The sequence below is a fragment of the Panthera tigris genome, chromosome A1, assembly GCF_018350195.1.
Source record: "Panthera tigris isolate Pti1 chromosome A1, P.tigris_Pti1_mat1.1, whole genome shotgun sequence".
NCBI lineage: Eukaryota > Metazoa > Chordata > Mammalia > Carnivora > Felidae > Panthera > Panthera tigris.
In genome coordinates, this window is record NC_056660.1 from 204,550,296 (window position 1) to 204,564,307 (window position 14,012).

At 39.4% G+C, this 14,012-nt stretch overlaps 1 protein-coding gene across 3 annotated transcripts in view; it reads left to right on the forward strand.

Annotated features, from left to right (window-relative positions):
- OXCT1 (3-oxoacid CoA-transferase 1) overlaps nucleotides 1–14,012 on the forward strand; it is a 155,526-nt gene that overhangs the window by 24,810 nt on the left and 116,704 nt on the right. For all 3 annotated transcript variants that reach the window (XR_006220996.1, XR_006220998.1, XM_042995662.1), the window contains exons 6-7: nucleotides 4,218–4,324; nucleotides 7,506–7,566. Coding sequence is in view for 1 of the 3 variants with exons in the window: in XM_042995662.1 (XP_042851596.1) it covers nucleotides 4,218–4,324; nucleotides 7,506–7,566 (168 nt within the window). In the remaining 2 variants the exon portion in view is untranslated. The remainder of the gene's footprint in view (nucleotides 1–4,217; nucleotides 4,325–7,505; nucleotides 7,567–14,012) is intronic.

A 14,012-nucleotide genomic window follows, 5' to 3' on the forward strand; every position in this document is an offset into this window, starting at 1 on the left:
TCTTTCAGTGTAGGATTCCAACTGGACTTAGTGGGTAGATAAGGATTCAATCACTTCAGTGTGAGAAGACACTCCTTCATTTTTGTGAATATGCTAGGTAACATTTCTAGCTAAAACTGAGCATCCTCTAGTAATTAAAATCACATAGAGAAACTAGAATAAATAAATGAGAAGAAAAGAAACTGTAATCTATATAAGATGTGTGAGCCAAGATTAGTTTTCTGATAAGTTTTAACAAATGTAAGAGCATTTATAACTTCTGACTATGCGTATGTGGAAGATAGAGTAGATGTGTGATATATATCATAGCAAACTCATCATGCCCAAGCCCCTACCGACTGTGGATGAAGGAATTAAAAAAAAAAAAAAAAAGACATCGTATGTTTGCATGCAATATTGAAAAGTAGGGGACCGTTGTAATTACATAATAGAACATTTATACCGTCTCCTTTATCCTTCATTTTGTATAGTGGACATACGGAGCTCATGGAGTACTTCAGTTATATTTACAGTGCTGGGTAGGATGGAGTACGCTAGGTAGCTTCACTCACATACGAGAAAAGAGTGGAACTCTAGATACAGAAATTTGAGATACTTAGATTTGAGCCAGTTTTAAAAATTACACAGGCCGGTATTCCATTACTGTATTTTCAGTACCTCTTGCTTCTCTCTGGCCACATGGCTCAAAAGCAGGAACACAGGTTGCAGAAATGCTGAGCTTAGCTCTAAGGAAGTGACAACTTAGTAAATCAAGGGACCTCTTATCACTTACGGTGATTTTTATAAACTTTTTTTTTTTTTTTTTTTTTGCTTATAGGGATGTTAGCTCTGCACCTCCATATTTTGAGAGAAGATAAAAGGTCATTGAACATGCCCCTTGCTGTTCACTGTCTCTAGCAGTGTCCTCCATCTGGAGCTTTGCCTTTCTGCTTAGAATGACCTATATTGACTCAAAGCTTTGATTAACATTTTTTTTTTTTTTATATTCTATCTTGCTCCTTTACTACCTAATTAGGTTTAAAAAGTTTTTGACAAAGTAAGACAGGAGTCTAATTATTAAAATGGATCTTAGTGATGTAGATAATGATGCTCAGAAAAATCGGGTTAATACTTTGAGAGTTTGCTAGAAGTTACAGCATTAACTCGCCTTAGGAAAACATAGGATAGACTAGAGTCTGTCCTGAATGCCTGGGCCTGGAGTCAGGTGCACAAACCTAATAGTTTTGTACTTTTGTCTCAATTACCTAGGAATGTGACAAATAATTTCTTGAAATGATTCTTGTTAGCTCTTTACTTCCCCTACTTGTGGTAGAAAGAGGAGGTGAGTAAATGCCTTAGTTCAGTGACATTTATTAAGGTCCTACTCTTTGCCTGGCACTAGCCTAAATATGGTAGAAAAGGCGATGATCTAGACCCAGGCCCCCTCTAGTGGAAGAACTGACAAGGAATGAATTAACAAACACGTAATGTCAGTGACGAAAGTGCTGTGAAGAAAAATCCCGTAGTGTAAGGGCAGAGAGAATGGTCAGTGGCCAGGGAGGTTGTGTTCCAGATTGGGTCCAGGGAAACCTCTCTGAGGAAGTGACAGTCGGTAGATACAGAAATGAAACAAGGGAATGAGTCGGGTGAGGAGTATAGGGTTGTGCTCTGGTCAGAAGGAGGAGAGAGGACAAGGTCCTGCGGCAGGGTAGCCCAGTTTGTGGAACAGCAGGAAAGTGAGACCGGAACAGCATAAATGAGGCCGAGAGTGGTAGGATGGGAGGCTGAAACGAGGCTGCAGCCAGCTCGTGTGAGTTTGGGTTTTACTGAGTGCAATGAGAGGTTCCAAAGTGGGAGAGTAATGTAGTCCAAGTTCCATTTTGGAAGCATCACTGTGGCTGCTGGGTAGTTTTTTGGTAGGGGTACAAGAGCAGAAGCAGTGAGAGAGCTTAAGAGACTGTTGTATCCATCCAGGTGGGAGTGGAAGTTGTTTAGACTGAGCTGAAACGGTGGAACTTGTGGGGAAGGGGTTGGAATCCAGACATACGTTGATGGCAGAGCTAGTAGGATTTACCAATGGGTTGGTTGTGGGTTATGAGGAAAGACAAGAACCAAGCCTGCTGCTTTTTGAGATGGGCGAAGTACGGGGGTGATCAAAGAGCCCTGTCTGGGACTGGGTCCGTTTGACATGTCCTTTAGGCTCCAGCAAAAGCTGCTCGGTAGTCTCTAGCTTGGGGAGGGTTTAGAGCTGGGATAGGGGATTGGAGCCATCAGCGTGTAGTAGTTAAATCTGTGGAATTGGATGAGTGTCTAGGGCTGGAGTGCAGGTAGAGAAAACCTCTTTTACATTTGAAGGGTGGGAAGAGTGAAAAGAGAAGCAAAGAAGGGGAAAGTATCTAGTCTGTGAAGAGAAAATCAAGGGGAGTGTGGCAACTTGAAAGACAAGGGAGATCTTACAAAGTGGGGAGTGATCAGCACTGTCCCATTGAGAAGAGGTGGTGTAACAGGAGGGGGCATTGAGCCCTGGTGACCTTAAAGAATGATTTTTCTAGGGGTGCCTGGCTGGCTTAGTCAGAAGAGCATGTGACTCTTGATCTCGGAGTCATGAGTTCCTACATTAGGTGTAAAGATTACTTAAATAAACAAACAAACTTGAAAAGAAAAAAAAAAGATTTTTCTGGAAGGGAGGATTTTTCTGGAATGATAGAAATTTGATCAGAGTGGATTTGAGAAAGGGCTGAAAAAAGAGGAAGTGGCAATTGGGGCAAACAGAACTCTTTCAAGTGAGTGTAATAGTGTGGCAAAACCAATCCCTTCCCTGTTTTAAAATTTTAGAATGTCAGCACTCAGTAACTGCTGGTTTGTAGACCCATCAGGAAATTGTATAGTTGGAATAGGGCAAAAAAAGTCGGTTTTTTCACATTGCCCTGGGTTAGCATATATTTAGATCTGTATGTGGGTTTCCAGATCTGTATGCAGCATACTCTCATCTATTATCATTAGTGTTTACAGTAATGACTTTGAAATACACAAGGCTCTTGAAAAAGCTGTATGTTGATGTGCAGTTTATAAATAGCTTTTGTATGACTTATCTAAGTTTCATATTAATAAGATCCTCCATCAGTGATCCCCTAAATCCATTAATATTTTCTAGCAGAAAGTGGGATAAAGCCTTTAAAGAAGCTGTTGATTAAGAAGCGATTTCTGCTTTAAACCATAAAGAAAAGTAACTATACAGAACTTTCTCCTGAAGTTTTCTGTGATATGCATGCAGTTTGTCCACTAGAGGGCGTAGTATGAGCGAGAATGGAGCTCTGCCTTCCTATGGCTCCAATCCCGTGTAGGATGGGGCACAGCATTGACGTTGTTTCTTCTTTTCTTTGTTTCAATTCCCAGAGCTAAACCCCCAAGAAGAAAAAAGGAACAAAATTCCATGGCATAGTTTTACTTTATGCTGCTTCTTCCCTCTCCCCTTTCCATGTGTAGTAGAATTAAAAGGCAATACAATACAGAAGTCAATAGCATTCCATTAAACAGTAACGATAGAAAAGGAGGTGTAATAGAATAACATAGAACTTTCATAGTAGCATAAAAACACCATGAAGTACCTATGAATAAACCTAAAAAACGTATACAAAGTTTTTTTGGGGGAAGAATTATCAAGCAATTCAAACAAGTAAAAGGAGATTTCAAAAAATATAGGCGTGTATTTAACTCATGGGTGGAAAGATGTGGCACGTCAGTTCTCCAATGTCATCTACAGGTTCTAGGAATTCCAATTAATATCTCAACAGATGGTTATAGGTTAGTTAGAGATGAATGGATTTCTATAACTATTTTATGTACAAAATACATTGACGATTTTATGAGGCTTATATAGTTTTTTTTCCTGGGGTGGAGGAAATGTTCAATGTATATAATTTATGCACATAAATAATGAGTGCTAACACAGTCTGTGCCTTTGGCATATAGAACTTGCAGTTCCTCCAGTTTACTAAGCTCTCTCTTGCTGCTGAGTCTCTGCACATGCTGTTCCCAGTTCCCCTTCCACCACTTTGATCAAATCCTAATTGCCTACCACTCCTCACCCTTGAGTCCTCAAGTTCAGATTGTCCTCCCTCTGAGAAACCTTCCCTGACTAGGCTCGTATCCTTGTTATCTGCTTCTATCAGAGCACATACCACAGCCAAACAAGACTTCTGCAAATATCTGACAGTGCCCTCTTTTGTCTCCTGCAGGTGAGGGAGTTTAATGGCCAGCATTTTATTTTGGAGGAAGCAATTACGGGAGATTTTGCTTTGGTGAAAGCCTGGAAGGCAGACCAAGCAGGAAATGTGATTTTCAGGTAGTATGATGGTTTTATGTAAAACAATGCAGTTAATGCAAAGTTGCATTTCAGCAACTTTACATTTCCTAAATTACGTTTACAGAATAGATATCTTGGTGTGTTTGGTGTTTAAAAATTCATTTAAAAAGTGGCTTACAATCAAACCAACCCACAGGTCAGTGTGTGTGTGTGTGTGTGTGTGTGTGTGTATGTATATATATATATATATATGTATGTATGTGTGTGCGTGCGCACGCTCAAGGCAACTGCTCTTGTTGAGATGTGGTGTGCTTCTGGGAATCTGTTCTGATTGGCTGGTGCCCACATTGAATGGCATTTGAATCTATATACCCTTGTATATAGTTACATACAAACGATTTTTCCATGTGTGTTTAGTTGCCAGGAAAGGTACAATGTTGAGACATGCTTAGCAAATGTGACAAAAACACACAATTGTATTTAATTTTGATATTGTTATTGATATGCATTGTCTTGAAGGGCCTATGTGATTTTGATATTCTGGAAAGATACTGCTACTAACCATTTAGATCAGTTCTTTTCCAGTCCTGTTGGTGTCTACTAGGAAATACGTATGTAGGTTCTAATGAAAAGTTGATTAATCTTGATAATCCTGAACTTTCATTCTTGTTATCTGGGTAGCCACAGATATTAAGCCACAGGCCTAATAGATTTCAAGATCTTTTGATTACCCTAAGCATACTAAATACCAAGTATTTAGTATCTTGGCTTTATACATTATATGGTTGTATTTTGAAAATTGTACCACCTTTGAATATACATAAGCAAATTTTCCAAAATGTGTGGTCTTGAAGACTTCACTTGTTAGGTTACAGAAATAGTTTATTTTATATAATATGGTCATTTACTGTTTTAGGGGTTTTTTATCTTTACCAAATGCAGCATTGGTGTGATCACAATTAAATTCTCAGTGACCATTCTCATGTCATTTTTGTTGATTTCTGAAGACCTTATATGATATACTATATTTGATTTTTTTTATAACTTGTTTTATTTTTTATTTTTTAAAATTTACATCCAAATTAGTTAGCGTATAGTGCAACAATGATTTCAGGAGTAGATTCCTTAGTGCCCCTTATTCATTTAGCCCACCCTCCCCCCCCCAACACCCCTCCAGTAATGCTGTTTGTTCTCCATGTTTATGAGTCTCTTATGTTTTGTCCCCCTCCCTGTTTTTATATTATTTTTGTTTCCCTTCCCTTTATGTTCATCTGTTTTGTCTCTTCAAGTCCTCATATGAGTGAAGTCATATGACATTTGTCTTTCTCTGACTAATTTCTCTTAGCATCATACCCTCCAGTTCCATCCACATAGTTGCAAATGGCAAGATTTCATTCTTTTTGATTGTCGAGTAATACTCCATTGTATATATATATACCACATCTTCTTTATCCATTCATCCATCGATGGCCATTTGGGCTCTTTCCATACTTTGGCTAATGTGGATAGTGCTGCTATAATCATGGGGGTGCATGTGTCCCTTCAAAACAGCACACCTGTGTCCCGTGCATAAATGCCTAGTAGTGCAGTTGCTGGGTTGTAGGGTAGTTCTATTTTTAGTTTTTTGAGGAACTTCCATACTGTTTTCCATAGTTGCTGCACCAGCTTGTATTCCCATATATTTGATTTCTTGAATTCAACCAGTTTTTGATTACAGCTAATTTTGGAAGTTACACATTTTGCATCCTATCTTATTTGACACCTTGGTAAAATGTTTGCAAAGTTTAGTTGCTTTTTTAAAAAGATTAATGAAATTGGGGCATCTAGGGGGCTCAGTTGGTTAAGTGTCCGACTCTTGATTTCGCCTCAGGTCATGATCTCAGAGTTTGTGAGTTCTGGCCCTGTGCGCTGTCAGTGCAGAGCCTAGTTGGGATTCTCCCTCTCTCATCCCCTCTCTCTTGTGCTTTCTCTCTCTCTTTCTCTCAAAACAAATAAACTTTAAAAAAATTAAAGAAGATATTAATGAAATTGTATAGAAGCAAATGGAAATGAATGACTTAAAATATTTCCATGCGTTTGTCCTGTGATTCACTGCCTGGCTCTACTATCTTAAAGACTGCACGAGGGCTGTTCTGAGCATTTATTTATGCCTGTGGCTCTTGAGATATGATATGAGATGAGACCGCCTATCAGTAATGGTCACGTGACTTAGATTCTTAGGATACTGGCTTCCAGGATGACCCTCTTGTTTAGTGGGACAACTGGTAAGAGGTCTGTCTAGGCCATTGGTAGAACAGCCCTGCATGCCTTTGCCTCCGGCCACACTGCTCTTGGAGCTTTCAGTGCTGTTTGGACGTCTAGTGGAATCCAACACAGAAACTTGTGGAAGTACCCAAGGACCTCTCTCTCTGGGACATGCCTGAGTTTATATTTATCCTTGAATCCCAGTGAGATAAACATTGGTGGCCTAAAAGAGCTAGTAAAAGAGAGCTGTAACTCATTTCCCTTTATGAAATGAGTTTTTCTACCAACTTATCTTCTCAGAAACAAAAAATACATTAAATTTTTTATGGATAGTGGTGGTGCATTAAGTTAAGAACTTGGGAATGCAAAACCGTCAGCAAAATTGGCACTTTCTTGAAGTTTTTACACCTCAGGGTCTGATGTGGGTGTTGTACTTCAAATAATTTCATTAGAAATTGGTTCCCCGGAATGATCTTTATAGATGATTCACACATTACCAGTGAATGTTTCATTTAAATTCAGCAGTAAGTTTCTCTTTAATAGAGAATATAATTACTATACCTTCTCATATAAAGCACTTGCTACTTTTCTTAATATTTTAACAAGACCAAGTTTAGTGAAATCCATAACTATAGAAACAAAGTGGCATCTCAGTTAAAAGATTCAGGCAAATAGTTTGAAATAGAGTAGATTTATTAATATCTATTTTATCTTTCTGTGTATAATCATATGTTGAACATGAAAAATAGTCCCTCTTCTCGTCAACTCCATAAAAGCTACATAACTGAATGAAGTGGCCATTAAATTGTTTTTATTTATAAAATAGTTTTAATACTTACGGAAAATCTGATACATTCTTTTAAAAAAATTCACAGAGTTTTATTTTATAGAAATTATTTTAATGTATAATGAAAGCTGAGAGAGGCTCTTCTTATTTTTGGTCTTCTTTCCCCACTTTCCCCCACTCCTAATATAGGAAAAGTGCAAGGAATTTCAACTTGCCGATGTGCAAAGCGGCAGAAACCACAGTGGTGGAGGTAAGAGAAGAGGTTTTTTCTGCTTTCCAGAGGTTACTTTTTAAACTTGATGTTATGTATTAGCTCAGAAAATGTACAGCAGTTCATTTGTTTTCTAGAGGGAAACAATGACAAGTTTTAAATTTTGAATATCGAAGAATTCTATTTCAGTGCATAGTAGTTGAAATTTTACTGTAACATCAACTTTCTGGTTAGCTGGGGTCTCACTAGAATGATCTCTTTGAGATCAAGCTATGAGACTGACCAGCTTATAAAAGTCCTTTGGTACTTGAGTGAAATAGACCATTTTGGGTAAAATTGGAAGATGAATTTTTATATACAGAATCCCAAAAATATAGTAAGTTGTGTCAGAAGTTCATTATCTTAGATACTGTGAATTCTTTACAGAAGAAAGAGGGGGTAGTACAAATAATTGTTTTGTTGTGGCTCTGTTTGGAACAGTTGAATTAAGGAACTGACTGACTCTTCTTTGGACATCTCAAGGTGTGGGAGACCGTTGCTAGCGTTAACACTCTGTGACAGCAATAGATACTTACACCCATTTTGTTGGGTATAATGACCCATTTTATTTACATGTATTTGAATCTGAGAGGAGACTTTGTAATGATTCTTAACTTGAGGCCTTGAGAATCGCCTTGGAACCAAATTTTCACAAAAGTTTGAGGTAGTTTTTCCTTGGGAGAGCTTTATAGGAACCCATCGTGGGATCTGGAAATGAGAATATATGTTCTGGGTTTTTCTCATGATGGTAGTGTTGTATGTGGCATCTTTTGACTTCTGCATACATTTGGCCAAGATGATACTTCATGGAATCAGTACGGTGGTATTTTTTTAAAAAATCAAATGTTAGAATTCAGTTCATCTCTTGGAAAGTGAAGTGTATTATTTTTATTTTTAAAGTTCTGGAGGATGTGGTACCTTCAACCCAGGCCTGGTGGTTTCTTTGCAATGACTTCAGTATATATTCTGCATTTAAAATGGACAATGTGGTTGACTCTGTGTAATCTGGTTTTTTATTTATGGAATCATCTTAATGATCTGTCTGTGACACAGATACATAATATTACTGAATAAAAGCCTATATTATAACATAGCTTAAAATAATTGGTAGTTTAGCCCTCTCTTCATTTTATATATTTCTATAAAACTTCCTGCAACAGTGTTCCTTCTCTGAATACCAGGAGATATTATACATTGTCCTGGGTGAAGTTCTTTTTCTTTTTTTTTTTTCTTCCTTTATAATCTGGTTCTTTTCAGCCAGTCTTCTTCTAAGAACAGAAAATGACCCTCTAGTGTCTGAGAATCACTGTAAATATTAGAAAAGAGAGGTTTTCTTTGGTTTTGTTCTGTTTTGTTTTTGGCATAAGGAAAAGGGAGATAAAATCCTTTAACTGATCCTGAAAATACGATAAAGGCTAGCCTCCCTTGCCTGGGAACAGACGTCTCTGATCTATCACTGCACACATTTCTGCTAGACTCAGACTCACATTGGGATACTTTTCAATAATGGTGCTGTAGACAGCCACTCCCAATTGACTCTACCTGCAATGACCAACATGGTGGCCACTAGCCCTATGTGGCATTTAAAATTTAAATTAATTAAGATTAAACAAGATAAAAATTCATTTTCTCTTTGGTAGCTGCATATAACTAGCAACTACTGTTTTGATCAACACAGATATCTGTGAAAAGTTTATTGCACAGGGTTATTTATAATGATCAAGATGAAATCTGATTTGTCCTTCTAGTTTAGGAATCTAAGCAAAACAGCTTTTATTTATTTATTTTTAATATGAAATTTATTGTCAAATTGGTTTCCAAACAACACCCAGTGCTCATCCCAACAGGTGCCCTCCTCAATACCCATCACCCACCCTCCCCTCCCTCCCACCCCCCATAAACCCTCAGTTTGTTCCCAGTTTTTAGGAGTCTCTTATGTTTTGGCTCCCTCCCTCTCTAACCATTTTTTTCTCCTTCCCCTCCCCCATGGTCTTCTGTTAAGTTTCTCAGGATCCACATAGGAGTGAAAACATATGGAATCTGTCCTTCTCTGTATGACTTATTTCACTTAGCATAACACTCTCCAGTTCCATCCGTGTTGCTACAAAAGGCCGTATTTCGTTCTTTCTCATTAAGCAAAACAGCTTGTAGATAATGGGATTATTATAAGCCTATCTCCTCGGCATGCTCAATAGTAGAAGTCCACATGCTCATAAGTTGAATTGGAAGAACTGTGTTCTCGAAAGAGGAAAATAATTTGGACTTGGGGATGGTGAGTAGATTGGGTATTTTCTGATACGAAAAGTCCATTTTGATTTTGTGATTTTTGTATTGTTCTGAGTCTAGTGAGTACCCTAGCCTCCAGCTCCAACTCCTCAGAGTTCTGTATACTCTGTTCACTTGCACTGACCTCCAGGATTCTGTAATTCTTCTCTAGTCCTGTCCTACTTTATTTTATGGTGATCATAGTGGGATGGGTGATTACAAGCTGGTCACTGAAGTGCTGTATTTAACAGGAATCCTCAGAGATCATAAATTACCCATATTTTCTCTTGCCTGCTAGTTATTAACAATAATAGCTACTGTTAATCAAATATTTATTATGTATTAGTCACTGCTGTACTCTTTACGTTATTATTTTTGTAATCCTCAAGATAGTCCTATAAGGTAGGAACCATTTTTATCCTTATTTTACAGATGAGGACTTTAAAGCACAGACAGGTTAAGTGTGTGACCCGATGTCACACAGCTAGGTGGAGCTAGAACAGAGCAATAGAGATATTGATTCCAGGGTGTCTGCTCTTTTGCATTATTTTATGAAATACTCTCAAACTGTCATAAATGGATGGTTTTTCAAACTTGTGAAAGATGCTGAATCTCTGGAAGTAGACCATTTCAATGTTAACTCTTAGAATCAAGCAGAGTGTTTTGGCTAATTTCTTCCTCTATTCTGTTCTTCCTTGCCAGTTATTCTGATCATGGTCCTTTTTTCCTCCACTACCATATACCTTGGAGCTGGCTTTAGAAAAGCGTCACCCTGTGGTCAGTAGCTGTGTGGGGTCCATTCAGTCTTTCTCTTAGACTCAGTTCATTCTATTTTGTAGCCTCTTGGAACTTTGCAACTTTTCACAGATTTCCCTAAATATGGTGATTGAATGTCTGTTCTGGTACTCGCAGACAGTCAGAAGCTATTTCTTAGAGCTCTCAGCTCGTGTCCTGTCTCTTATGGAGGAGGAAATCGAGGACTCTTCAGCAGCAGCATCTGGGTTAGAGCCTCTCTTCCGAAGCCCCGTGTCGCTCCACATGGCTGCGTCTCTGCAGCCTTTATCCCTGTTTCCATCCTGTAACTTGAGTTTTAAGGAGGGCAGAACTATAACTGTCTATAATATTAATGATGGTTCCCTTAGACCGCTCAAAATTGTTTTTTGGACTTAGAAGCAGGGTGGTCTTTTTGCTTTTTGTTTGTTTGTTTCTTCTTTCATTAATTTACAGTAAATATTTTATGTGAAGAAGCAAACCAGTGTGTTTATCTCGAGTTAAAGAGAGTATCAAATTCGCCCTCAATATGAATTCTTTCTACTTTCTCTCTAAAAGGGGAGTAGTCCTCTTTTTCAGAAAAGTTTCCCCTTTCACGTGTGTTCTGCACAAGCTTGTGAGTTATATAAAGCCAATGAGGTGACCAAGTAGGTCATTTTCCCCTTTACTACAATCCATATGAATATTGCACTCATATTTCTTAAAACCTGTAACCACTTGCATACTTCACCACCAAGTTGTGATATAGTGAATGCTGGCTGTGTCCCTCCCCCTCACCCCCGTAAGGAACTGGGTAGCTACTGGGAAAAATAGTGCACGTGGGTGCACATATTGGCACACATGCCAGAAAGATGTTTCTCTTTTGGGCCCAGACAGTGTTATTTCTGGACCTCCTTCTCTTTGAGTGGGTGAAGTCGTCTTCCCTGATAAACTTCACACATTTAAGTGCAAAACCAGCCAGGGAATGACTCTTGGTGTTACATTCTGCGTGTGTAATAGGAGAAGTGAGGACTGTCGCGTCTTCCTGAGGGAACTCATTTGGCTTTTGGAAGGGTCTCGCTGTCCCCTCAATTCCCTGTGATCCCTCTGCCAGTCTCCCCGGTGCTTAGCCCACCACCCCGCGTTTTTTCTTGGAAGTGACCTGTCTCTGCATTTTTTTTCAAAAGCAGCTTATAATAGAAAACTCAGGGGGAGCGTTTGGAGTGCTTCACTCAGGAGACTGGTAAGCCTTTGTCTCCTGCGAGCAGCCTGGCGTGCCTGCTCTGTCAGAAAAGGTCGTCTGACTCAGCCACCAAAGGCTCTTCAAGCTGCCTGAGACCAAAATAGCCCAGCTGGTTTCGTCAGGGTTGTGCCATGGCTGGTGTTAGGTTTATACAGGGCCTCTTCTATTTTAGCTCATTTCAGCTTTTAGTGAAAATAGTATATTTATTATCACGACTTGAATAAAATTATTTTTATTTTGTTCACATCACGGCGTATTTCTATATTTGCTTATGAAAGAATTGCTTATATTCTAGAATACTTGATGCGTACAAATATTGTAGATGTGTAGCCTGTGTGGGTTATGAAGTATAGTAATAAATTGAATACCTGTGAGCCCACCCAAGGTAAGAATTAGCGGATTGCTCATATTCCTTTTCGTCTGCCTGCATCCACTGCGGCCATAACCGTTGCTAGGGATATTGTGTTTATCAGTTCCTTGCTTTAAAAAAAAATGTTCTAAGTCATAAGGTATGGACATATTGAAACTTATTTCCCCAAGTGCTACCCTAAGACTTGTGTCAGAAGAGGCAGGCTTTGGGAACTGTGACTTCTGCGTTCTGTCCTAATGGCTGGCACATGCCATCTCTCCTTAGGAGATTAACTGGAGGAAAAGATTAGAGGCACATCTGCCATCCTGCCCAGCAGACACACTGGTGGGTGAGGAAGGGCAGAGAGCGATTGCAGTATAAAGGATAGTAAAAAATGTTTGTTTTTGATGTTCATTATGAAGGACAATGAACATATATACAGCAGTAAACAGGAGAGTAGAGTGAGGCCTCCCCCCCCACCCCCGAGCTCGTCCCTCAGAGGCAGTGACTCTCATGCTTGCTTCCTCTACATCCCCATCTCCCCTTTGCTCCTCCTTTCTTATCTGGGAAGAACCACCAGATTTTATACCTCAACCACATTCTAAAGAGAGTTCAAGAAAGTTCCTAAATCCGAGGGTGCCAGGCACTTTTCTAGGTTCTGGAAGCACAGCAGTGAACAGAGCTTACGTTCTGATGCTTCAGACGTGACAGGCAATACCCAAGGGAAACAGGCAGTGTGCTATCTATTGATAAACGCTAAGGAGAAAAGACAACCAAAAAGCATGAAAAGAAACCTGAAACGCCAGGAGACGAAACTGAAGTTTTAGAGAAGGTGGGCAGTTAAAGGCCACAGTGAGCTGACTCCTGAGTAGAGACTCCCCAGGAAGTCAGGGCACCAGCTCGGCAGCCCTATGAGGAGGAGCTGTCTAGGCGGTAGGGGGAGCACATTCCTGGTGGGTTTGAAGACCAGGGAAGACCTACTCTCTCTTGTTCAGTGCTGGACGGCAAGCAGCCCAAGGAGCGTGAGGGCAGCTTTCTTGAGAGCAACGGCAGTCTCCTTCAGAGGCTATGTGAAATAGGATTTGTATTTTTAGTTCGTTTCATAATAGTCCCCAAGAGATGATTAGGCCTAAATCTGACCTTAAAACTCTGAGATGGGGGCGCCTGGGTGGCTCAGTCGGTTAAGTGTCTGACTTTGGCTCAGGTCATGATCTCGTGGTCCGTGAGTTCGAGCCCCGCGTCGGGCTCTGTGCTGACAGCTCAGAGCCTGGAGCCTGTTTCAGATTCTGTGTCTCCCTGTCTCTGACCCTCCCCTGTTCATGCTCTGTCTCTCCCTGTCTCAAAAATAAATAAACATTAAAAAAAAAAACAAAAACAACTCTGAGATAAATGGAGGATGATTTTGCGATTGGAACCTCTTGGCTCTTATGAGTCTCTGGCCCTGTTTGCAGAACTTTGCATTGATAACACCCCGTGAATTATCTTAGCAGAAGTGATCAAACTGGTTGTTATTTTACTTTACAATAGAAGGTGGGAACACAGTGGATTTTAATGACATGACTTAATCACTTCAGTGGATTCTGTGAACATTTAATCTCCACCAAGCAGGCCAATTAATGTATCCGTGGTTTAGAGACTTTGGTTATCTTCCTTCCTGCTTTAGAGAACACAGAAATGCCCCAGGGATAAACATAAGTCCTTTCCTCCTAAGTGTCTTTTCTTCTTAATCTTGACATTGCAAATGCCTTATGATATTACAGCTTCTAAAGCAGTGAAACTCACAATTTTTACAAGAAATAGTAAAAAGAAAAAACATGGGTATAAATAGAAAAAATTAAA